General features: G+C 41.9%; 1 protein-coding gene across 2 annotated transcripts in view; it reads right to left on the reverse strand.

Annotated features, from left to right (window-relative positions):
- Positions 1–5,612: 5,612 nt before the first annotated feature.
- Hsc70Cb (heat shock protein 70Cb) overlaps positions 5,613–26,971 on the reverse strand; it is a 32,671-nt gene continuing 11,312 nt past the window's right edge. The window contains exons 2-6 of one of the 2 annotated variants that reach the window (XM_065227905.1): positions 25,575–26,246; positions 16,175–17,003; positions 15,590–15,697; positions 7,281–7,382; positions 5,613–7,215 (exon numbers count right to left, since the gene is read on the reverse strand). In XM_065227905.1, coding sequence (XP_065083977.1) covers positions 6,511–7,215; positions 7,281–7,382; positions 15,590–15,697; positions 16,175–17,003; positions 25,575–26,246 — 2,416 coding nt within the window. In that variant the 3' untranslated portion in view covers positions 5,613–6,510. The remainder of the gene's footprint in view (positions 7,216–7,280; positions 7,383–15,589; positions 15,698–16,174; positions 17,004–25,574; positions 26,247–26,971) is intronic. The other variant, XM_065227906.1, reaches the window with a different exon arrangement.

Consider the following 26,971-nt stretch of genomic DNA (forward strand, 5'->3'; position numbering starts at 1 on the left):
TATAAATAACGTTTTGTATTCTTAACTATTCATTGTGGCTCTTTCAATGATCCATAAATCATACAAATTCTAAAAGAAAAATCCTGGTTTAAGGATTTCAAAAATTGGGTACTTTGTACCCATTTTATAAAGCCAATTATTATTTAAAAATGGGTAAAAAAGTACCCCATGATTTGACGTACAAGGTCTTTACCCATTAATGGGTAAAGACGTTTTACCCATTAAATGAGTTTACCTACTTTACTTCGAAATGGGCACTTTTTCACCCATTAATGGGTACTTTCCAGTTACAGTGCAAATGTAACATATCCACCATTGTGAGAAATCGAAGTTGAAGTTTGACCGATTATTATTTTAACTGTTAAGAAACAATACATTTTGCAATACTATTTTTAATAGTACGTTCAGACTACAGAGTTATAACATGTTATAGCGCTATCTTGATGGTGAAATAAAGATATAAATATAAATAACGTTTTGTATTCTTAACTATTCATTGTGGCTCTTTCAATGATCCATAAATCATACAAATTCTAAAAGAAAAATCCTGGTTTAAGGATTTCAAAATTGGGTACTTTGTACCCATTTTATAAAGCCAATTATTATTTAAAAATGGGTAAAAAAGTACCCCATGATTTGACGTACAAGGTCTTTACCCATTAATAGGTAAAGACGTTTTACCCATTAAATGAGTTTACCTACTTTACTTCGAAATGGGCACTTTTTCACCCATTAATGGGTACTTTCCAGTTACAGTGCAATGTAACATATCCACCATTGTGAGAAATCGAAGTTGAAGTTTGACCGATTATTATTTTAACTGTTAAGAAACAATACATTTTGCAATACTATTTTTAATAGTACGTTCAGACTACAGAGTTATAACATGTTATAGCGCTATCTTGATGGTGGTTTCTGTGTTGCAATTATTTGACAACCGTTATAACATGTTATAACTCTCCAGTCTGGACAGCGTTTAATGTAGTCAGTAAATAATAACGTTGAAAATTCATTAGAAACGGTAAAATAACAATTTTACTTTGAATTTCATGCTACAATATAGCAAAAAAACACATAGGACGTTTTGACTAGTCAAGTTGTACATCGGACATGTTACATTGGACGATTTTTCTCAATGACATAATCAATGAGTGTTATAGTACGTTCAGACTACAGAGTTATAACATGTTATAACTCTGTAGTCTGAACGTACTATTACATTGGACGTTTTGTCTACATGATACTAGATTCCCTTTCACAGATTTCAGAGTAGAATATCTAACTTTAGGTTGGCCCCACCTTTAGAAAATGAGCACCAATCATGTTAGGCAATCCGAATGAACGAAGTAACAATCATGTACCAATCATTTCAAACTGTACATTGGACAATTTTTGACCTATGATTATCTTAAATAAATGAAAGTAAATTTGGATGGATGTTTTTGTATCACATACCATCATAGAAGAGCAATAGTTTGTATCGCTTAACTCGCTTTGTTTACATTTGTTACATTGGTCTATTTGAAAAGTGACGCGAGATTTGTGCGTTTCATAAAAATAATAGAAATTAGTTGGTCCAGTTTTGTGGAATCGCTATGGTAGAAAGTCACGCCAAAACTGCTTGACAAAGTGGTCAATTATTTATCATTTTTGCAAGGATTCTGCTAGTGTTCTGGAATATTTTGTGCCTTAGTGGTTATGATCTTCCGGATTTCTTGTGTGTGAATAGTTTTGGTGCAAATCAGTTCAGATGGAAATTGGCAAGATGTTCAATGAAAAATGCTTTAATTTGCGTTGTGAAAAATCCTCCTTCTGATGTAAACAAACGGTTTGGTTGACGTTTCCTCTCAAACTCGCGTGGTGCCCTCTACGTAGGTGGTGCATTAAAAAGGCCTATTGTTGGACATATCATTAGAGGTAACCCTAAGTAACTCTAAGACTAGAAGGTTCTGAAATAACGTGCTCAACTTTTTGGCTCAGCTCTGGTACTCTCTTCGGTCCCAAGCTAATCGATTCACCCCTCGAAACATAGGAAAAACCAATAACCCCTCATTTTACCTGTCAAACTTTCATAGCGAATCAAAACAAACATTGCGTAGTACTAGAATTTCGACTAGAATGGGGTACGTTAATCGTTTGCTTGGGACCAACAGGCTAGTCAAGTAGTGAGCCAATTTAAAATCGTTAGTTTCGTATTGATTGTTGGTTGAATATCTTCAGAATAAAACTTGCTTTGCAATATTTTCTGAGACAGCTGGTATCCTGAGAAAATCTCTGATAGATGTTATTTGAATGTTGGACAGTTGAATGGACAGATCTTCAGATTTATCTGTCAAACTTTCATAGTGAATCAAAACAAACATAGTGTAGTACTAGAATTTCAATTAGAATGGGATACGCTTAGAGATGTACTTGGGACCAATTAGGCTATCCACGAGACAGTTGCGATCAGCTAACTTTTTTGTTTACCAAGAACTTTTGACAGATCACAGTAGAACTGACAGTTTACTCTCATATGAATTTCTGCTTTGTTTATGTTTATATTCAGCACCATTAACAAAGACGAGGCTCGGTAGCTCAGTGGTTACCGTTTCTGCTTACTGAGCAGAAGGTCGGGAGTTCAATCCCAGGCCCGTCCCCTTCCTTGCAATTTTTCACTTTGCCTTATTCTATACCCACTAGATTTTAATGAAAATAAGTTCTTCTTTAACACCAATCGCATCACTTACCACAGTGTGGGTTCTGATCTAAAAATAGAAATTGGATGAGTGCGCGCGCGTGTGTGTGTGTGTGTGTGTGTGTGTGTGTTTGTGTATTATAATCGCTCTACCAAAAAACGATCCCTGCGTGTGCGTGCAACCTTTCCCCACATCCAACATCCCAGTGATTTCTCGTGGAAGCGCAGAGGATTTCTCGGTTTCCTTCACAGCGAGTACCACGTCAACACATTCCTTCCCATTCCCTAGTTGATCTGCATTCGGACACGGCCGGCGCTGGTATTGCTAAATATTAGATCTCCAGTTCTTATACACATTGAGGATGAATGTTAGTCCCAAACATCATCTGTTGGTTCTCTGTGTAATTGCAGCTGATCTGGTAATAACAGAGCAGCAACCGTGGGCGGTCAATCTGATTTTTGATTTTTTTTATATTCAGCACCATTAACACCAGATCACTCACACACTCTTGATTTCTAGCTGTCACTTCCACTGAGAAACGTCTCTTGGATCACCTTATTAGGTACTGCAGCGTGACGTCACAAATGAACTCAGTGTTAATCGGCTGAACCTTTTTGACAGTTCAGTGGTACTGTTTACAAGCACTTAGTCGTTTTTTCAAAAAATAAAAATTCTAAAATTTCCGAATTTTAACTTGAAAATTGTCGAGGAACAGCGCATTGCAAGGATGTTGCTCGTGAACATTGCAGAAATGTGGTTTACATCTCACTGCAGTCTGAAAAATTATCGAGAAAATCCACCCAAGAAAAAATCGGCTAAGTCCACGTAAACAGTACCACTAAACTGTCATCAGATTGAGGTTAACCCCGACAGTGCAAAACCTAATAGGCTAGTCAAGTAGTGACCCAATTTAAAATCGTTAGTTTCCACCATGGTGTATATAACATGGTGATACCAACAATCAATACGAAACTAACGATTTTAAATTGGCTCACTACTTGACTAGCCTATTGGCACTATGTTTGTTTTGATTCGCTATGAAAGTTTGACAGATAAAATGAGGGGTTAGTGAGGCTGTGAACCATTTGCCGAGTTAAATTTAACTCGTAGTTAAAAGTGACATTTCGAAAGTTATTTTACAGACAAACAGACATAACTCTCGCAAGTTATTAATCGAACAAGCATTTAACGGATAATTTAAAAGTATCGTAGTTGGTAGTACCACCACCTGTGGCGCGCATAGTCAATTCCCTTGCGTTTGACGTTTACACACTACCGCCATCTGTTCAGTGTAGTGCCCACCACAGTGTACTCAACAGATGGCGGTAATGTTTTAGCGACGATGTTGTCCAGTGAGAAATATTCAATGTGTTATGTCTGTTTGTCTGTGGTTATTTCTTATGTTCGAAAATCCCCGTGCTGTCGATCGACCGGTTTTCGAGCCACGGTCGTCAAAATTTAACTTCTTGTCTGTCAGAAATAACCACGCTCGGATAGCAGGGTTAATCGATAACTTTCCATCTGTCAAATTTTAACCAAAAGTTAAAATAATCCACCAAATGGTTCAGAGCCTGAGTTTTCCTATGTTTCGAGGGGTGAATCGATTAGCTTGGGACCGAAGAGAGTACCAGAGCTGAGCCAAAAAGTTGAGCTCGTTTCTTCGGGATCTTCTGATCTTAGAGTTACCTCTATGGTGATACCTCTCTTGTAACTCTGTAACTCGTGTAACTCTAAGACCAGAAGGTCCCGAAGAAACGGGCTCAACTTTTTGGCTCAGCTCTGGTACTCTCTTTGGTCCCAAGTTAATCGATGCACCCCTCGAAACACAAGAAAATCCACCAACCCCTAATTTCATCTGTCAAACTTTCATAGCGAATTCTCAACAAACATAGTGTAGTACTGGATTTTGCACTAGAATGGGGAACGTTAATCGATTTGCTTGGGACCAATAGGCTAGTCAATTAGTCTTAGAGTTACCTCTATGGCTTAACTTCCCTTCCGAAGGAAGACGGGACCAGAGATTTGTATGCCTCAGGAAAATCCCACCGACCTCAGCTGGGATTGAACCTAGACCCATTGAGGTGAGAAAGCAGTCACGTTTACCACTACACCACCGGCGCCGGCTATACTGAAAACTCCGTAAATCACTTGTATTGCTGGAAACCAGTAAAATAAACTGTCAAATGGACTTGTATATTTTATCCCCCTTATTCTGCGAGTCACGTGACTCTCTCTCACCGGTGAGGTGACAATTGTCACCTCACCGGTGAGAGAGAGTCACGTGACTCGCAGAATAGGGGGGTATTACTTTCAAGTTCACTAAACAAAACAGATAAAATATAAGGATCACCACTCACCAGTGCAAAATGCCCGGTTCTTTTTTGATAAAAATTTGCTGGTTTTTCAGCAATCTCCTGTCAGCTCGGCAAAATCCAGCTAAATTTTGCTGATTTCCAGCAGAATAAAAATGTTGAATATTGTTTGTTGGCCTTAACTCCGATGCACCGGGTCTGCTTGCCTCGACTGAAATCCTCAGTCGCAAATTTTAGTTTACAATCTTACAATCATTACTTTTCCAATACAAACCTTGTTCATCATTGTGAATGGCTCCCTCAAATCGTAACCAACTTGAATTTTGTTTTGCAGTCAGCACAGTATGGACGGACGGAAGGTAGGATTTAGGAACATTCCTTAACCCCCATTGGTAAACCTGACCGACGACATGTGCCAAATCCAACAGTTCGACAATGTTCATACAAAACGGAAGGGAATTTCGGCATCCAGTGAACAACACAAGCGATTTTCTCCACGTTCCATTCTTCATTCGGTTATCTTGGTTCAAAACAATCTGCTTGAATTCATTACTTAATATGTATAGGGGGTTCTGTTTCACAATTAGTCTTCCGTCGTTAGACACTAAAGTAAGACAGCTGATTTTTCCATATGTTGCAATTTTGTGTTATCCTCTTTCAGTTAATTAGAATAGTTTCAGACCATATCTTAACTTCTGGCCATAAGTGCAGCTATAACTCTGTCCCCGGCTCACATTCATTAAACTCCATCCCTAGCAACAGAGTTGAACAATTTGAATAATAAGATCCACAGTTTTTTTTTTTTATATTGTTTAGCTTTTTCAGTTAGACTTTCTAAATTTTTCATTTATATATCTTTATCTTGGTTTAATTCGCAAATCACTTTTTAGTAGCACGTGATCGGTACCTACCAGCAAGGTTTGCGATATGTTATTCGCTCGCTGCCTGTCAATACACAGCGTAACATTGAACAGCTCTTTGACATAAGTGCAGTACTGGTTCAGAGTGACTGAAAGATTAATTTGTCCGATTATTCGGCTTCAAATGGGGTTGAGCGACAAACTATAAGCTAGGATTGGATGTAACTATTTTCGAAAAAGAGTTGTTTTCCTTTTGAGGAAGAACATCGAAAACCACAAGAAACGATTTTACTCGATAGTACGAACAAAACAAGTTTTTTTTTATTATTATTGATGAACTAGGAGAAAGATGAAATTATATTTCTGATATTTTGATTTTTAAGCATTACAATGAAGAGAAATTAACCTTACTGTGTCAGTGGCTTTACGTTTATAATTATGTTTCTTCAGTGTTGCAATGTTGGTTGTAACTTACTGCTATTGATTTAAAGTGAAAAAAAAATACAAGCTTTGCATTTACACAAATCCACCTCATTCGCATTTCTCACGTGTTCATCGTCTGTTCCATTATTGTGATAATCATTAAATAAAAAAAATAAGTTCAGGATGTGCAATGTAATAACGTAAACGCGGAGCGAAAGGAAACTAACATTAACTACATTATTCAACATCCATCTTGTCCTCGGTAAAGTTCTTCGGCTGTTCCGTGGATGGTTCCTGCTGATCCTTAGCCTGATCACCACCGTTTTGCTGTGACTGTTGTTCCTTGTTGTTGTCCGCTGGCGGAGTGGCTGGCTTTGGTTTCGGCCGGTTGAGCACCGAATTCGTGCAGGTGGCCAGGGTCTGGTTTTCGTGGCGGATATCGGCGACCTTTACCGGAGGTTCTTGCGTTTTGCGAATGTTCACCAGCTTGGATCGGGCCTCTTCGTACCACTTCTGCGCCTTTTGAGCAGCCTCGGTGATATTCAGGATCTCCGTCTCCGTCAGATGATCATACTTCGGGTCCTTGGCGCGGAACTGCTCGACAGCCTTGTACGTCAGTTGAATGGTGTGACCCAGATCGGTAAATGCCTGCTCGTGACCGTTGTACTCCTCGCACCGAAGACGGATTGGATCCGTCTGCTGGTAAAGTGCGATGAGTTTATCCTTGTAGACTGCCCGTTCGCAGTTTTCGCCATCCTCGTACAGCCAGTTCTCGATGTCCTCCAGCTGGCGACAGATCTTGGCAGCATCGTCCTGTTCGACGTAGGCGCTCAGTTCGCCATCCTCCTGGATCTTGCCACGGATTTCGTAGACGTATTCTTCCAGCGCGTTGCGGGCGTCGATGCGCTCCTTTTCCTGCCGATCGTTGGCGATCATTTTGATCTGGAAGTGACGAGACGGGGCTTAGTCCATGAACGAGGGAAAATCAGAGAGAAGAGAGAACTTACCTCCAACTCGTGGTACTTGGATAACTCGGTGCTGACGAAGCCGTGGGTTTTGCCTTCGATGGTTAGATCAATGGATTTCGTACTAACCTTCTTCTTCTTATCCTGCGGAAGAGATTCGAAACGGATCGATTAGATTGGGCGAAATTTACGGCGGAGAGCATTGTTGCAGTGGAACGCGTTGCAAGAGCTGAAGCATGGGTGATAAATAGATATGTCAGTAGAAAGTAATAGTAGGCCTATAGATCTCGGTATAGATATAAAACAGTACAGAAGTTTTAAGAGAATTTCAAACAAACTATTAGTATCTTCATAGAAATCCCTGAACGCTTAAGTGTGAGAGTGGTAAAACGAGTCACTCTATGTTGCATTCGGAAATCTCTATGGATCAATGCACAGAACCAATCTAAATTTCCCCACATCCAACGGACATAGGCAATAATTCAACCGCGTTTGTTTTGGCTCCCATTTGTTGCTCTGATGAAGAAGGTGGAATAACAAGGGGAAAATTGTCATCTCTTCTTTCCAATTCAATCTCTCTATATTATTAGTTTATTGCACGTAGGACCTCTTCTACATCCTCCAGCACAACTACATCATTTTACGCTACAATCCTATTAATTGAATCCCCGTCCCAGTACGTAGTTCGAAAAGCGTGATCAGGAGTCACCAACACCATGGTGACTGGCAAATGGAGACAACCGATTTCCCGGTTTATTTCTCGGAATTTTGGCTACATTACCCAGAATGTCACTTCCTCGAGCCATATTAAGCATGATATTTTGCCTTCTTTTGTTTGCTGCTTGTTCTTTTAACATTCAGGGTAATGTGGCACAATCTACTGCACTCCGGTGCAGTAACAAATTCAAGATCTAGGATAAATGCTGCTGCCGTAGTTATGACCCATATAAATGTCTTTATTACCCTGATAGTTCACTCAGAACATCATACATGATTTCTTTGGACTATTCAAGAATTTCTTTAGAATCATTCTGTTCAGAATATCTCTTAGAATTTTCATCAGAACTCTCTGAGAATTATCACCAGAACTCTCTTAGAATTCTGACCAGAACTCTCTTAAAATTCTCACCGGAACTTTCTTAGAACCCTCTTAGAATTCGCACCAGAACTCTATTAGAATTGTGACCAGAACTTTCTTAGAATTTTGACCAGAACTCATTTAGAATTTTCCCTAGAACTCTCTTTTAGATCTCACCAGAACTCTCTTAGAACTCTCTCAAAATTCTCTTAGAATTCTCACCAGAACTCTCTTAGAATTCTCACCAGAACTCTCTTAGAATTCGCACAAGAACGCTCGCAGAATTCTCACCAGAACTCTCTTAGAATTCTCATCAGAACATTAGAATTCTCATCAGAACATTAGAATTCTCACCAGAACTATCTTAAAATTCTCACCAGAACTCTCTTAGAATTCTCACCAGAACTCTCTTAGAATCCGCACAAGAACGCTCTCAGAATTCTCACCAGAACTCTCTTAGAATTCTCATCAAAACATTAGAATTATCACCAGAACTATCTTAAAATTCTCTCCAAAACTCTCTATCTCTCAAATTATCACCAAAATTCTCACCAGAACTCTCTTAGAATTATGACCAGAACTCTCTTAGAATTCTCTCAAGAACTCTCTTATAATTCTCACCAGAACTCTCACCAGAACTCTCTAAGAATTCTCATCAGAACTCTCTTAGAATTCTCCCTAGAACTCTCTTAAAATTCTCACCAGAACTCTCTTAGAAGTCTCACCAGAACTTCCTTAAAATTCTGACCAGAACTCTCTTAGCATGCTCATTAGAACTTTCTTAGCATTCTCACCAGAACTCTCTTAGAATTCTCACCAGAACTCTCTTAGCATGCTCATTAGAACTCTCTTAGAATTCTCACCAGAACTCTCTTAGCATGCTCATTAGAACTTTCTTAGCATTCTCACCAGAACTCTCTAAGAATTCTCTCTAGAACTCACTTAGCATGCTCATCAGAACTCTCTTAGAATTCTCACCAGAACTTTCTTAAAATTCTTACCAGAGCTCTCTTAGAATTCTCACCAGAACTCTCTTAAAATTCTCACCAAAACTCTCTTAGAATTCTCACCAGAACTCTCTTAGAATTCTCACCAGAACGCTCGCAGAATTCTCACCAGAACTCTCTTAGAATTCTCATCAAAACATTGGAATTATCACCAGAACTCTCTCAGAATTCTCACCAAAACTCTCTCTCTCTCGAATTATCACCAAAACTCTCTTAAAATTCTCACCAGAACTCTCTTAAATTCTCTCAAGAACTCTCTTATAATTCTCACCACAACTCTCTTATAATTCTCACCAGAACTCTCTTAGAATTCTCACCAGAACTCTCTAAGAATTCTCACAAGAATTCTCTTAAAATTCTCACCAGAACTCTCTTAGAATTCTGACCAGTACTCTCTTAGCATGCTCATTAGAACCATCTTAAAATTCTCACCAGAACTCTCTTAGAATTCTGACCAGAACTCTCTTAGAATTCTCTCAAGAACTCTCTTATAATTCTCACCAGAACTCTCTTAGAAGTCTCACCAGAACTCTCTAAGAATTCTCATCAGAACTCTCTTAAAATTCTCACCAGAACTCTCTTAGAATTCTGACCAGAACTCTCTTAGAATTCTCCCTAGAACTCTCTTAAAATTCTCACCAGAACTCTCTTAGAAGTCTCACCAGAACTCTCTAAGAATTCTCACAAGAATTCTCTTAAAATTCTCACCAGAACTCTCTTAGAATTCTGACCAGTACTCTCTTAGCATGCTCATTAGAACCATCTTAAAATTCTCACCAGAACTCTCTTAAAATTCTGACCAGAACTCTCTTAGAATTCTCATCAAAACATTGGAATTATCACCAGAACTCTCTCAGAATTCTCACCAAAACTCTCTCTCTCGAATTATCACCAAAACTCTCTTAAAATTCTCACCAGAACTCTCTTAAATTCTCTCAAGAACTCTCTTATAATTCTCACCACAACTCTCTTAGAATTCTCACCAGAACTCTCTTAGAATTCTCACCAAAACTCTCTTAGAATTCTGACCAGAACTCTATTATAATTCTCACCACAACTCTCTTGGAATCCTCTTAGAATTCTCACCAGAACTCTCTTAGAATTCTCACCAGAACTCTCTTAGAATTCTGACCAGAACTCTCTTACAATTCTCACCAGAACTCTCTTATAATTCTCACCAGAACTTTCTTAGAACCCTCTTAGAATTCTCATCAGAAGTCTCTTAAAATTCTCACCAGAACTCACTTAGAATTCTGACCAGAACTCTCTTAGCATGCTCATTAGAACTTTCTTAGCATTCTCACCAGAACTCTCTTAAAATTCTCACCAGAACTCTCACCAGAAGTCTCTTAAAATTCTCACCAGAACTCACTTAGAATTTTGACCAGAACTCTCTTAGCATGCTCATCAGAACTCTCTTAAAATTCTCACCAGAACTCCTTTAGAATTCTGACCAGAACTCTCTTAGCATGCTCATTAGAGCCATCTTAGAATTCTCACCAGAACTCTCTTAAAATTCTCACCAGAACTCTCTTAGAATTCTGACCAGAACTATCTTAGCATGCTCATTAGAACTTTCTTAGCATTCTCACCAGAATTTTTTTAGCATGCTCATTAGAACTCTCTTAGAATTCTCACCAGAACTCTCTAAGAATTCTCCCTAGAACTCACTTAGCTTGCTCATCAGAACTCTCTTAGAATTCTCACCAGAACTCTCTTAGAATTCTCATCATAACATTAGAATTCTCACCAGAACACTCCTAGAATTCTCTTAGAATTCTCACCAGAATTTTCACCAGAACTCTCTTAGAATTCTCACCAGAACTTTCTCTCTCTCTCTCCCTCTGTAATTCTCACCAAAACTCTCTCAAAATTCTTACCAGAACTCTATTAGAATTATGACCAGAACTCTCGTATAATTCTCACCAGAACTCTCTTATAATTCTCACCAGAACTCTCTTAGCATTTTCACCAGAACTTTCTTAGAATTATCAATAGAACTCTCTTAGAAGTCTCACCAAAACTGAGTTTTATTTTTCCGGGGGTAGGATGATGTATATTTTACTCTATTTGTCACCTGAATTCTGTATTCAAGGGGTTACGTAATACCACAGACAAGCAGACGTAAGTCTTTGTATAAAATTATCTTCAAAACATAATACCGCCAAACATAGGACTTCAGTAACGACATCTCGCGGAGAACAAGCTTGCTCGCTGATGTTGCATGCAAGAAAGACCGAATATATAGAAACGTCAAATTGATCCGATGCCAGCGCTGCGGCGAGTAGTTCGCGGAAACGATAACATTCCAACAAATCGTTAACTGCGCAAACGATGATCCAGAATGAAGAGATACGGCTGTATGTCTGTGTGTCACCTTCAACAGCAGTAGCACAGACAAACAGGCGTAACACTTCACTGTGTATCTTCGTTCACGCATTTAACGGTTGATTTAAATATTTCAGTTCCGCGAAATACTCGCCGCAGCGCTGGCATCGGATCACTTTGACGTTTCTATACATTCTATAGAACTTTTATGCAATATTGTTTGCGAGTTAGCGAGCCAGCTTGTTTTCCGCGATAAGCCAGGGAGATATCGTTACTGAGGTCCTATGTTTTGAGATACTATGTTTTCAAGAAAAACGTTTTCAAAGAGTTACGTCTGTTTGTCTGTGGTAGTAGGAAGATTAGACAACAGCAAATACCAATTAGCAATTTACCATTTTTTCCGGAATTTTTAAAATTTTCCCGGTAGTGCAATACACATTTGAATTAATCATAAAACCAAATGCGATTGAGTCGAAGAGATCACACTCTGAAAAATTCATGAAATTCATCCTTAGATTATAAACGAATTTTAAGGTTTTTCTAAGAATTCACAGAAGTTTCCTTGCATTTTTTGTAATTCGTAATTTGTGTAATTTGTAACCTTTTCTCAAAATTTTGCTCAGAATTCAACCTCTGGTCGCTTTCTGCCGCCACAAGTTCAGTGTACCTGTGTCTATAGCGGCACTCGGCTTGTGCAGCAAGACCAACGTGATGTTGCCAGTTTAACCCGTTTTCTGTCCAAAGTGTCTGGATGCTTAAGCGATCGTAGGCAAATACCACTGACAATCTCATAATCGATTTCCTCTCCAAGTGACCCGAGGATCATCCAAATGACCCGTATTTTAGAGTTCCATTGTTTAATCATCGTGTGATATGTGACTCTTTCCGTCGTCATCGTCACCGGATTTGAATGGTTACAGCAATACCTCGATAAAAATGGTAACACAGGGGCTTGGTGGCCTTAGAGCAACGATTTTTGCTTTGCAGAAGATCATGGGTTTAATATGAGGCCCTATCATCAATTATAATAAACTTATACATTAATCTATATATGAGGGGATTAGAAGGAAAGGGCTGTAAGGGACTTTGATCGATTCTCTTCATCGACTTTCTCTTTTGATTGCCACAGCTTTATAAACAGATTTTGCGCTATTTCTGACACATAGTTTGATAAAGGATGTTCTCATCTAGCATCCAGAATGCCACAAGAATCAAGGAATGTGTTCGCAGCTGAAATATTAACAAAAGAGAAATTCGATGAAGAGAATCGATCAAAGTCACTTACACCCCTTTCCTTCTAACCCATATGAGGGGGTAACAAATTGTTTAATGAATTCCCATCTGACCCTTATAGACTCGGAAACTACTGAACCGATCGGCGTTTGTATGTTGTAAATTTGTATGCAGGGGTTTTTGGGGCCGGGAAAGGTTCTTATGATGGTTCGAGACCCCACCCCTTCCTCTGTAAGGGGGACTCCCATACAAATGAAACAGAAATTTCTGCACAACTCGAGAACTAATCAAGCCAATGGAACCAAATTTGGCATGTGGAGGTATAAGGAGATGGTCATAGGGGGTAGCCTCTTTAGATAAGAGGGGGACTACGTACAATATAGCATGTTTTTTTTTAAATCGGCGCATAAACTCAAGCTAATATTGAATCCCGAGTAAGGCCGGGCACACTCAGCTACACGAAACGAAAATCAATTATTTTATTCATGTGTTTCACTTATACATTTTTGCCAAAACATCAGCCTTATACCTTCCATAAGACGAACCGCATAGGTCATATAAGAATGCATAAAAGGTATGTGTAACCGCTTATACATTTCATTTGACACATGATCTTCATTAACTTTTTGCAAGGCGTCTGCTCATTAGTTGACTTATACATTTTATGAATAATCAGCAATAGAAATTTGCCAAAAGGTATAAGGATATTTCTATCCGTGTAGTAATAAATAAATAAAAATACAACCCTGCAATTCCTGCAAAACAAGCGAAGTTGAATGACATGCATAGTGGAAATGACCAGATCAGTGATGATCACTAGAAATCCTTTGAGGGAGAGATTAACGGAGAGAATGTTTTGCCAGAAGGCCAAAGATTTTTTTAATTCTTACTCGAACAAACTTGAGAGTATTGCAATCGAATAGAAGTTCAGTGGGGGGCGACCCCGGCGTAGTGGTTAACATCCATACCTCTCACGCCCAAAGTCACGAGTTCAAATCTCACCCCCGGACAAGTCACAAATGACCCTAGAGTGTTAAAGTGACTATAAAAAAAAAGAAGTTCAGTCACCATTATTTTTTGTTTTGCTTTTCAAATTCAACTAGTTTTTCGAATTTAACATAATATCTCCATCTAACACTATTGATCTGTATTGGTTAATAAATTGCACAAAGAAAAGTGCAAAACATAGCAATACACTAAATTATTATTTTGCAGCGAATCTAAATGAAAAGTCATGTGAAACGCTACCTTCTGGCAAGTGTTGCAGAATATTTGATCTACGAAACTCCGCTCACGAATTCAATTTTGTTTTCTCCGTCCATCCCTCCCTCTCTAATGATCACCGTTGAAGTGGACATCAGTTGCTTTTTATTTCTTTCTTCAACTTGATGGATGCTCATTGGCATAGTTTCGACAAGCACATTGATAGAATGTACCAAGCGTTATTTCCATCAGTTGTTTAACTCTGGTCTTATCTCTCAATCTCCTGATGTTCTTATACATCAGCGAGTAAGACGGCAAACAGTTCCATTTAAATTTAAAAGTCCGAGGAAATGAAATAGAAAGCTATTTTTATATTTCCCAAACTGTTCCCCTGTACATGGCTAAATACACGCTTAAATCACGTGTTAAAGGCGTTAATGAGTTCAATATATTTAATCGCGATTTACTCCTTAAATATACTGCCTATAATCCCATATCAGTCCTATATGGAACATATTCCATATTTATATTTAAAACAATCATAGTAAATTAATCGTTAATTTCGTCAAGTTAAAATCAGTTGCAATGCAGCATGTATGATTTGTTAAATCAGTGAAAAATATAACGATTCAAAAAGCATAACTGTAACTTGACCTCTGAACGATTTAATTTCAGGATGGGACTGATATGCGATTATTTTGCTTGATGGGACACAAACTGACTTGATGTTGTTTACACATTTTTCATCATTAAAGTTCGTAGTTTTGTCACGTAATATAAAATTAGATGACAATTGATAGTGGATAGCGTTGTGACTCAAAATCGGCGAAAATCCATATGGGACTGTAATGCGATTATAGACAGTATAGCATAGAGTTTTTAAAGGTAGTATTTTAAATCGCATTTTTCTCCATAAATAGAGCAAAGGATACATTCAAAATATACAAATACACTTTTTGTTCTTTTTAGCTTTTAGCAAACACAAAAGCGATCACACACAAACCACACACTCGAAACAAACCATAACAAAAGAGGAGCTGGAGAGAGGGGCTGCTGCGTCAATCTGAACCGATGAACGCTAGAAGAGTTGGTAGATGGTGATTGTTTCTTCTTCTTCTTCTTCTTCAAACAGTCACATAAAACCACAGCAACTGTGGTAATGAAATTCCTAATACACAAACTATTCTACTCAAACTGCAAAACTTGGTGATCATTTAGACGAAAAATGCGTGTAGTATTAACAAAACAAAAAAAGATTCTACAATCAGTAAACAGTATGAACAATGGTAAAGAGACAGCAAATAAGACAGTATCGAAAAAAGCGGTGATGGAAATGAGCCGAAGAAAGTATAGGAAACCAAGAGCTAAAAGGTGTAGAAAACAAAAAAAAATACTGAAGCTAGCCTGAGTTTAATTATTTTTTTTTAGCATTTGTTTTTCCTTTTGTTTTGGTTGTTCTCGATTTAATATTCAAATTTTTAGGTTTTTTTTGTGAGACGTACCGAAGAGGTAAACCATCTGCTGACCCTTTGCGTCCAACTCCCTCCACCTCCACTGTTATCGTTGTCTGATTTAGTGGAATCATTTATAGTTTGCTCATCATCGCTACCCTAGAAATGGATCCGTTGTCCGGGAAAGAGGGATAAGAGAGAGAGAAAACAGAGAGAATCAGAAGGAAGCACAATCCGGAAGGTGTTTGGTTTGATTTTTCGATCTGCCTAGCATCATCGTGTGTTGTTTCTATTTCTAGAATCACAATTTTTTTTTTCTATGGGGGCAAAATTTTCAAGGAGCAGTTTCACTAGTGCCCTAGATCATCTCGTATCCTTTTTGACGAATATCACAAAACAGAAGAAACAAACAGTTAGGAGGAGGAAGTCTCACAGGGCTGGTGGTGGTTAGCGCTTTTGTTGCAGCTGATTCGAACGGATGAGTGAGTGTAGGTAAACACGAAAACGGAACAAAGTCTAACTCTAAACTTGCTGCTAGGAAGCACTGTGTTAGAACAAGAAACTTCAATACAAAACGGGAAACGAAAGCAAATAACTAATAGGTGACACAAGAAAGCAAGCCAAAGCGATATTTACCTCCTGGACGTCCATGGGTTCGCCTGTCTTGGGTGGTTCTTCTCCCTGGGGCGAGTTGGACTGTGCCGCTTGTTCACCATTGGCAGTAGCAGGAGGCGTGACGGGTTCTTCGTTTTCACGTTTCTCAACCATGGTAGCACTCGAGACCAGCACGATACCGTTCTGATTGATGCGAACCTTAATCTTCACCTCCTGGGGATCGCCGTTAGCATTCGGTTTAATATCCTTGACGTGGAACGCCCCGATGAACGGATCCGGATAGGGGACGCTGTTCGGTTCGTAGTGAACGTTGATGGTCAACGGTTCACGGCGGTGAACGGTCAATAATCGCGAGAATGGGGCCGTATGGTATTGCTCGAACACCTTCATCTCGTTACGTTGAGTTCCATCTTCCCATGAGATCAGCACCGGATAGGCCTGCACGTCGCTGCAGCTGAACTCGCGCACGCGCACCGCCGGCGACAGGATGGCGCACTGCAGGGCCGCACCACGCGATACGGCCTCGTCCTGGTTCAGCGTTGTGCTCGCCGTCTTGCCGAAGATCTGCTCGATCAGTTGCTTGATGGCCGGAACGCGGCTGCTGCCACCGACAATCTCGACGGAATGTATATCATCCAGGGCCAGGTTGGAATCCTTCAGGAGTTTCTTCATCGTGACCTCGATGCGCTGCAGCAAACCAGCACACAAGGCTTCCATTTCGGGCCGTTGCATCGTCGAGTGAACGTCGGTGTCGTTCATGAAGCACTCGATGTTCAGCGGCAGCTTGGTACTGTTGGCCGACATCTGCTTTTTCAGCTTCTCCACCTCGGTCAGCAGACGAAGGTAGGCCCTGCCGGAGAGAAAAGGAAATGGACGGGGAGATTAGATCAGAATCATTTTTTTGTATATTCGTTTATTATTTTTATTTTTTTCATATCCGGGATCTCGATTCATAATATTTTAAGTATTTCATTAATGTCTTAAGTTTAGAATGTTGCTAATTGATTGATTGATTTCTTTATTATAGAGACTTTCAGCCGTTGGCTGGTTTGTCTCTGAAAAGATAGTGTGGGGTCCAGAAGGGACCTCATCTAGTTACAAAGTTATTTTTTTTTCCTTTTTTATCATGTTAGGAGGTCTATAAGAGGCCTCCTCTAGTTAAATACTGAGGCTGTTAATGTGCTGTCTTTCTTCGGAGTTTTGATTGTTGAGTTGCTGCTTTGGTTTGAGATGTTGGGTGATAAGAGAAAGTCCTTTCCGCGGAGGAAGCCCATTAATGCTGTGATTCTAGTCGGGTCGTTACTCAGTGCGTCCTTAATGCTGCCCGGTATGCCGTACATCTCTCGTGAGCCTTCGTATTGAGTACAGTGGCAGATAATGTGTTCCACTGAACAGTTGGTGCGGCAAAGCTCGCAAAATTTCCGGAACGGGCCGCTCCCTGAAAAGTTATGCGAGACTCTGGTATGGCCTGTTCTAAGTCTTGCCAGGACAACCTGAGTTCGGTGGTCAGGGGGGTCTTCCCATTTTCGTGTGTCAGCCTTCACTTTTCTAAGGAAAATGCTTGTTGATTGGGACCATGTATTTGACCATAAGTCCCAGATTTTGTTGGCAACCCCGATGGAACCTCCTTGGTGAACAGTTGGGCTTGTCTTCCAGAATCCGCTAGATGATCCGCCTCCGTATTACCACGAATGTCGCAGTGACCCGGAATCCATACAAATGTAGTGTTTCTGGGGGCATATCGCTGAATAGCTTGGATCCATGAGTGCTTAATAGAGTCTGAGTTGAGGGCTAAAACTACACTTGCGGAGTCCGTAAATACGGCAATCGGCTTGTTCGAGGGAGTGGTAGCAGCAATAAAAGCAGAGACCGCTTTTGCCGAGAATATTGTGTACTGGTCTGGAAGTCGATGAAGTACGGACATTTGGGGGCCCGTGATGCCGATGCCAACCCCTTCACGGGAAACCGATCCATCGGAGTAACGGATAGTGTGGTTGCAGTATCTGGTTCTCTGGAGTTCCGCGACGGAACTCACGAGTGCCGTAGAGTTGGATCCTGCCTTGAACTTTTTCTTTATCGCCAAGTCGATAATGGGCCTGGGCAGGTTCCAATTTCTGGTTCCACACCAATGTATGCTAGACACCGTGGGGAGCTCCAGATTGGCGATGGCTGAAAGGAGTTGTTTGGCCTCGGTAAGGAGGAAAACTTCTTCATCTGAGCCATCTCAGAAGCTAATTGATCGGTTGCAGATGGTTTGAGTAACTAGAAGGTTGAATGGTAGTACTCCAAGCTGCAAATTTTTCGCCGCGATGAAGGCTCGCTCACCAGCAAACCACTTGCTGGTGGTACTAAAGCAGTAACGGATGACAATGTCTTTACCGAGGTCCTTACTGTCCCTGAACCCACCGAGCTGTTTTGGCTGTACCTTTCTTGTATACATCCTAGCGTGAAATCGGAATCAATCGAGAAGCTGGTCAAAGGTTGTGTACAGTGCGATGATCCGATGAAGGTTGTGCCGCTTGTTAAAAAAGGATCCGACATCATCCGTATGAGTTTCATATCGTACAAAGTCGGATTAGCTCCCAAACTACCTGCAGTTGCTCTTACATTGGATACATCGACCGAAAGGAATTTTGTTCCGTGAATTTGAAGACGGTTCAAAAACATGTGGATGTCTCGTTTGAACACGCCTGCTATCACGATCTCTCCTGTTCCGGGACCTTCTGAGTTCTCAACACCCATCTCCGGACTAGACCCAGTATGATGATCCAGAATTGGATGATGCGTTGTGAATTGGAACACTGTAAAACCAGAACGCACTGCCTGTCGCATTATGGGAGACCTCGAACCACTCGATCCAGTCGCGCTAGCTGTTTCCCGCCATCAGCGTCGTTCTGGACCTGCGGTCGAGTTCAGTGGTGAGGTCTCCCAACCATCGTCTTCAGGCAAGTATATTCTCACCAGAACTCTCTTAAAATTATCACCAAAACTCTCTTAAAACTCTCTTAGAATTCTCACCAGAACTCTCTTAGAATTCTGACCAGAACTCTCTAGAGTACTAAAAAAAACTTTCTTAGAATTCTCCCTAGAACTCTCTTATAATTCTCACCAGAACTCTCTTAGAACGCTCTTAAAATTCTCACTAGAAATCTCTTAAAATTCTCACCAGAACTCTCTTAAAATTCTCACCAGAACTCTCTTAGAATTCTGACCAAAACTCTCTTAGAATTCTGACCAGAACTTCCTTGGAATTCTCACCAGAACTCTTTTAGCATGCTCATTAGAACTCTCTTAGAATTCTCACCAGAACTCTCTTAGAATTCTCACCAGAATTCTCTTAAAATTCTCACCAGAACTCTCTTAAAATTCTCACCATAACTCTCTTAGAATTCTCACCAGAACTCTCTTAAAATTCTGAACAAAACTCTCTAGAATTCTCACCAGAACTTTCTTAGAATTCTCCCTAGAACTCTCTTATAATTCTCACCAGAACTCTCTTAGAATTCTGACCAAAACTCTCTTAGAATTCTGACCAGAACTTCCTTGGAATTCTTACCAGAACTCTTTTAGCATGCTTATTAGAACTCTCTTAGAATTCTCACCAGAACTCTCTTAGAATTCTCCCTATAACTCTTTTATAATTCTCACCAGAATTTTCTTAGTACCCTTTTATAATTCTCACCAGAACTCTCTTAAAATTCTCACCAGAACTCTCTTAGAATTCTGACCAGAACTCTCTTAGAATTTTCCCTAGAACTCTCTTCAGGCAAGTATGCATACATAAGTTACAGTAATTTTCTTGATCAGCTTTCGTGTTCCAGTGCAACGCCTCAAGTATCTGCCGGCTGTTTCCAGGCACTCCTGATACTGCTCATTAACAACATCCGCTTTACTGTTCGAACAATCCTAATTCATCTCCGGGACCACTATTTGGAAGCTCCTGATTCCTCCAGCCCAGTCGTGCCTATTCCTGCCAGCGTTCAGCATAGTCGTCCTGGCCCTGTGGCTGGAAATGAATGAGGAGTCTTCCACCTTGCCTCTACAGGCAAGTACAATCAATATATTGACTATTCATCATCTTGTTATTCATTGTGATGATGCCTCTGTAACTTTTAATCCTGGGAACCCGGAACGCACCGTAGAAAGCCCCATGTAAGCCCCCAATCCCTCCGTCTCAGTCCTGCTATCAGTAGCCTTCGATCTGTCGTTCCGGACCTGCTGTCGGATGTGGAGAGGGGCGAGCATCCAATCAGACTTGATGATGGTCAGTTATTGCCTGATGTATCTGTGATTTCCAGGGAAAGCAATCGTTCGATTCCTTGCCACAAGCAGAACGTCGTGATCTGCTACCAAAACACCAGTGGAATGAATTCTGATGTTGAAGAGTACCGCCTAGCTGTGGAGCAGGTTTGGACAGCCATCAATCTGGGTGATCGCACACTATTTCTACGCGCTCTGTACATTCCACCTGATCGAGTCCGGGACATGAACTCATCGATACTCACTGGCGGTCAGTTTTCACAGTTATCGAAAGTGCCACTCCAGTTGATGAGGTATTCATTTTTGGTGACTTCAATCTGCCAGGCGTTTCGTGGAGTCCATCTCATAGCGGATTCCTGTATCCAGATCCTGATAGCTCTACATTTCACGCAGGAGCTATTAACCTTCTCGACAACTACAGCGCAGTAACGCTTTCTCAAATTAACCATGTTGTTAACGAAAATGATCGTAGTTTGGTCCTCTGCTTCGTGAGCACACAGGACAGGGCTCCATCAGCTCCTTGTGCACTAACTTAGCGAGTTCCACATCACCCTCCTCTAATTGTCACTGTTGAGGACAAACTCGTGCGTGATTTCGACGACTATCCTGCTACGGTTTCTCATGACTTCCGTAAAGCTGACCACCGTAGCATCATAGATGTATTGTCTAGCATGGTATGGGAGAACATCCTTGATCCAGATGACGTTGAGGCTGCAGCGCAAACCTTTTCGCATGTCTTGGCATATGACATTGACAGACACGTCCCGAAAAGAACTCACCACAAAGTGTCTCACTCACACAGATCAGCTATGGCAGATTATGCACGAGTACGGATTTCCGGATAAACTGACGCGATTGGTCAAGGCGACGATGGATCGAGTCCCTTTGAATCTCGAAGGGGGTTACGGCAAGGTGATGGACTTTCGTGTCTGCTATTCAACATCGCGTTAGAAGGTGTGATCAGAAGAGCTGGAATAGATACGAGTGGCACGATCTTCAGGAAATCCATCCAGCTTCTTGGCTTCGCCGATGACATTGACATCATAACGGAAACGTACGTCAGACTGAAGGCTGAAGCTAGGCGGATTGGTCTTGCCATCAACACATCAAAGACAAAATACATGAAAGGAAGAGGTTCTAGGGAAGACAATGTTAGCCTCCCACCCCGAATTCAGATTGACGGTTACGAAATCAAGGTGGTCGATGAGTTCGTGTATTTGGGCTCACTGGTGACCGCCGAAAATGATACCAGCAGAGAAATTCAAAGACGCATTATGGTAGGGAATCTTGCCTACTTTGGACACCGGAGGACGCTTCGGTGGAATGAAATTCGCCGCCGCACGAAGTTGACTCTACAAGACGCTGATTAGACCGGTGGTCCTCTACGGCCACGAGACCTGGACTATGTTCGTGGAGGACCAACGCGCCCTTGGTGTTTTCGAACGGAAGTTGTTGCGTACCATCTACGGTGGAGTGCAGATGGATGACGGAACGTGGAGGAGGCGAATGAACCACGCATTGCACCAGCTGCTGGGAGAACCATCCATCGTCCACATTGCAAAAATTGGGCGACTACGGTGGGCTGGGCACGTCGTAAGAATGCCGCACGACGACCCAGTGAAAATGGTTCTAGAAAGCGACCCAACAGGAACAAGAAGAAGAGGCGCGCAGCGGGCAAGGTGGATCGACCAAGTAGAAGGCGACCTGCGGACCCTTCGCAGACTACGAGGTTGGCGAAGTGTGGCCATGGATCGAGTAGAGGCTTTAGACTTATTTAGTAAGGTAAGTACAAAGTGTCTAACCCTCCCAGGCAGACGAGAGAGCTACGTAGGTTGAAGTCAATCAAGAGAGCAGCATTGAGAAGATTTACGAAGTATCGCACGCTTCTTCTGAAACTACATTATGTGAGGCTGAATGCTCAGTCGTGAATGCTTTTCAAGTTTCCAACGTGGCATCCAGCGCAAACTTAAGCTACACCCGAAATTCTTTTGGAACTACGTGAATGAGCAACGCAGGGGATCCGGCCTCCCATCGTCTATGGAATTCAACGGAGAAGTTGTTGCCACCGTTCAGGATATATGCCGCCTTTTTTCCGAACGCTCCAGTAAATTATCAAACGCTGGGTGCAATTGTTGTCAATGCTGAGATGATTTCTAAGGCCGCAACTCTGCTCAAGTCATCCTTCAAATCCTGGGACCTGAGGAGTTCCATCTGTATTTTTCAACAGACATATTGCTAGCTTGTCAATTCCGCTTCATCGCCTGTTCCGAATGTCTCTCTCCAGTGGCATATTTCCATCTTCACAAAAAAAATAAGGAAACGAGCTGTGGATAATTATCGAGGAATTACATCGTTAAGTGCCGTTTCGAAGCTATTCGAGCTAGTGATTATGGAACCGTTGCTGTCCCATTGCAAGCAGTATTAGATTGCAGATCAACAAGGGTTTACTGTCGGCCGCTCTACAACCACCAATCTGCTGTGCCTCACATCGTATATAACCGAAAGCATGTCGGATCGGGTTCAAACGGACGTTATTTATTCAGACCTATCCGCAGCATTCGACAAGTTGAACCATGCTACTGCGATTGCTAAACTCGGCAGGCTCGGTGTATGCGGTAATCTTCTGAGTTGGTTTCGATCATATCTTACCGGTCGCCAACTAAAGGTTCCCATAGGAGATTGCAGATCAGCTAGCTTCTTCGCCACATCAGGTATACCTCAGGGAAGTCACTGTACTTCAACGACGTACATCTGGTCATCGAAGCTCCTCGGTTATCATATGCAGATGACCTCAAAATCTTCCTACGAATCTGTTCCATTGCTGACTGTCACTTTCTTCAACGTCGGCTGAATGTATTCGCTAGTTGGTGCTGGTTAAACAGAATGGTAGTGAACCCAGCCAAATGCTCCGCTATTACGTTCTCACGAAAACAACAATCGATAATATTTAGCTATGACCTGCTTGGCTCGACAATCGAACGCGCGAATCAGGTGAAAGACTTGGGTGTGATCTTGGATTCGCAGCTTTCATTCAAGCAACACATTGCATATGTTGTCGATAAGGCGTCAAGAACTTTGGGGTTCATTTTTAGGATAGCTAAAAGCTTCACTGATATCTACTGTCTAAAATCTATCTATTGTTCGCTTGTTCGATCGACGCTTGAGTATTGTTCAGCGGTTTGGGACCCAAACTACAACAACGGTGCCGAGATAATTGAAACTGTTCAACATCGCTTTCTTCGTTTTGCGTTGCGTAGATTGCCTTGGAATGATCCGTTTCGATTACCCAGTTTGTTACAGTTACGTTAGTAAGTAGCATGAGCAAACCACATAATAGGTAATTATCAGTTACCGTGTAGCCAAGATAAACAAATAGAACGCAGCCAGTAGCACATTTGCAAGAAAATGCAAGAAAGGGAGATTCGCTGCCTGTCGCTGCCGTCCTGTTGACAGTTCCGAACGATTTCCGCTTGGCGAAGACTGACATAGCATGGGCAAGGCATCATTTCAGTTTGGTTCGTCGCAGTCAAACGTGGTGTTTGATTCTCCGGCACTCCATCCACGTAAAAAGTGACGGCACGTGGGCGAATTTGGGAGCGAGATTGAAGGATCACCCGCCGCTGAAAGACCACTCCGATCAGTGAAGTGAACGGCGCGAGTGCAAGTCAAAGCATTTTGGGAAACCGTCGTCCTTGTCAGACCAACGCAGGACCAACAACAGCACCATCGGATACGTCACGTCCGTCGCTGACGGCGACGCAGGAAGAGGGTTTTTCTAACCAGCAGGAACAGCCGCCAAGTTACGCCCACAGCAACCGCCAGAGCAGGTGTTGATCAGCCGGATCCACTGAATTTCACCGAGAGACACGTGGCAACATCCGCCCACCAGTACGATCGGAAGATTGACCCGAGGAGGCAAAGCACATAGGTGTATCGAATCGACAGAGAAACTCGGCTACAAGCAGACAGCAAATATCCGGAGTTTGGAGGAAGTACGACAGACGATTAGTCGGCCAAAAGCAACCGGTCAAAAGCATCCGGAAAGAAGCCTTCACCGCGAAGGCTTCCTTTCTTCCACTGTAGCTTTGCCATTCTCCTGGACGTTGGTCACTGACAGAATCAAGACGAATACGGTGCCGGAGCGGCCATTGGTCCACCGATCACAGACGAGGGAATAGTTGCACACATCTCTCGTCGGCACTAGTGATCCGTCGAACACGGAGGAACAGGAGATCCGCTTCTCATAGCACATTGACTGGAGCGGTCCGCCGATCATGCATTAAGGTTAGGTGCGCCCAGGTCGCCCTCATGCGAGTGGAGAAGATGTCAAGGCTAAGTGGCCTACAGTGACGAAGCGACTTGATCGAGGCAATCTATATCCAAGCGAGTCAACGTGGAGTAAGCAACGGCGACAGGCAGCGGTATGAGTGAGTGCTCTAATGTTAAGGAATTGAAGATAGTTTTAAGCGCTTAGTAGGGTTATAGGCAATGCGCAGCATGTATGGGCGAATGATTAAATAGATATCATCATGCTATGGAAATTCGATGCCTAGTGCTTTATTTGGTTTTGGGAAGAGATTACAAGTTACGAAAGCCGTTGTCAACTTATCGACCTAGAACTTCTCCGCACTAGAAGAGACCCAAGCAGAGCCCTAGACGTGGCCGATATCCTGCAAGGAAGGACAGATTGCGAGGCTAATTGACCTGAATATTCAACCCCGACCGCTTCGTAATAACCTTATGCTAAGACTGCCTCTACGTCGCACAAATTATGGAGCATACGGTGCGATTTGCGGACTGCAGAGAATATTCAACAGTGTTGCATTTGTTTTCGACTTTCATCTCTCCCGTGATGCGCTTCGTCGAAAGTTTTCTTCTGTTTTTCGCCGGCAGGATTAACTGACTATAAGATATTTTTATGTTATGACCATGCTTGAATGTATTTTTTTACTATAGTTGATAAGGTTAACATCATTGACCAGCCTGTTGATGTAAATTAACAATAAACAATGAGAAAACCTACACTTGTGGCATGCTCAAAACGAACTGCTTGAGATAACTCAGTTTAACAATTGCAGTAAAATTTGCATAAAACTTACTGAAATAATTATTAAGTTTAGTTTGTCCCACACCCACTTTTCGGTCAACCCTCTCTACTTACCGCTTGTTCGTCCTGGGATCGATTTTGTACTTGGTCTGGAATTCGTTGCTGATGTGCTCCGCCATGGCATAGTCAAAGTCTCGTCCGCCGACCTGCTCGGCACAGCTGGCCAGCATCTTCAGCTTACCCTTGTGGAAGGCACAGGCCGACACTTGCAGCGACGCGTGGCCACAATCGACGAAGATCACATTGCGAGCCTTCTCCTCCGGTGCCGGAAGGTCCTGTTTGTAGAATCCGTAGCTTAGTGCGGTGGCGGTGGTTTCATTCATCAGCCGCAGCACGTTCATTCCACAGATGCCGGCGGCATCGAGCAGGGCCTGCCGCTCGGCATTGGTAAAGTACGACGGAACGGTGATGACGCAATCGTTGATCTGAGTCTTGAGCTCCTTGAACGAGTCGTCCTTTAGCTTGGTGAACAGCATTGCGGTGATCTGCTCCGGGCTGAAGACGACCTCCTCGTCCTGGTAGTTGACCCGTATGCCGATACCGCCGTCCGGCCGGGGCTCGACCTTGTAGGGTATCTTCCGCAGTTCGTTCTGTACGAGCGGATCGTTGTATTTGCGACCGAGCAACCGTTTGAAGCCGCCGATTGTGTTGTTCATGTTGGTCACCTGCTGGTTCTTGGCGGCCACACCGAGCACACGGTTTCGACCCGCGAATGCAACGCATGATCTATAAATAGAACGAGGGAAAAGAGAGGAAGAGAAAACACGTTAACAAGTGCTTTTAATAGTCGATGATGAAATTGTGTGTATCTGGAGGTTGGTTGGCAATAGGTAGGCGTATGTTTACTCCGCAGATGCGCGCTTTGGCTCGTCGGCGGATTAGGATGGGATGCGCGGTTGCCGAGTGGTTCTTAAAATATACAGGTGAATACGTCGAAATGAACGGAAAATCTCTTTCGCTTGAGATTGTCGGAGGGGCAATTTTCCAGATTGCTGCTGTACCTACATCAGTGCATCGTGTAGTAATAAATCACCAGAGACGTAGTAAGGGTATGCACATTTCAGCAGCTGTTGGTTCTCGAAGCGTGTAGGATGGATGATGCACAACAGCAATCATCTAACCGCCCCCCAAATCTCATGTCTAACGGTTTGGTAGTGGTTCGAGCTGTAACACGGTCGCTTTATAACCAGCATACAAACAGCCTCAGCTCAATACCATAAAAGTCGATGAATTTAAATTCTACGACCAGTTACAAACAGAACGATGTGTGTGCGGTATGGAAGACAAGTATGAACATCCCGAATAAAAAATGTACCATAGAAATATAAAAAAAAAAAACAATTCATAGTTGTGCGCCATCATGTTTACGGTAAATGGGACTCAATAAGACTATTGAGATCTATTAGTCTAAATTAGTTAAATTTTAATTCAATAGTAAAGTTAATGATTGT

Source organism: Ochlerotatus camptorhynchus, unplaced genomic scaffold (genome assembly GCF_037179485.1).
Source record: "Ochlerotatus camptorhynchus isolate MF236.1 unplaced genomic scaffold, CSIRO-AGI_Acam_v1.1 ptg000277l, whole genome shotgun sequence".
NCBI classification, from domain to species: Eukaryota; Metazoa; Arthropoda; class Insecta; order Diptera; family Culicidae; genus Ochlerotatus; species Ochlerotatus camptorhynchus.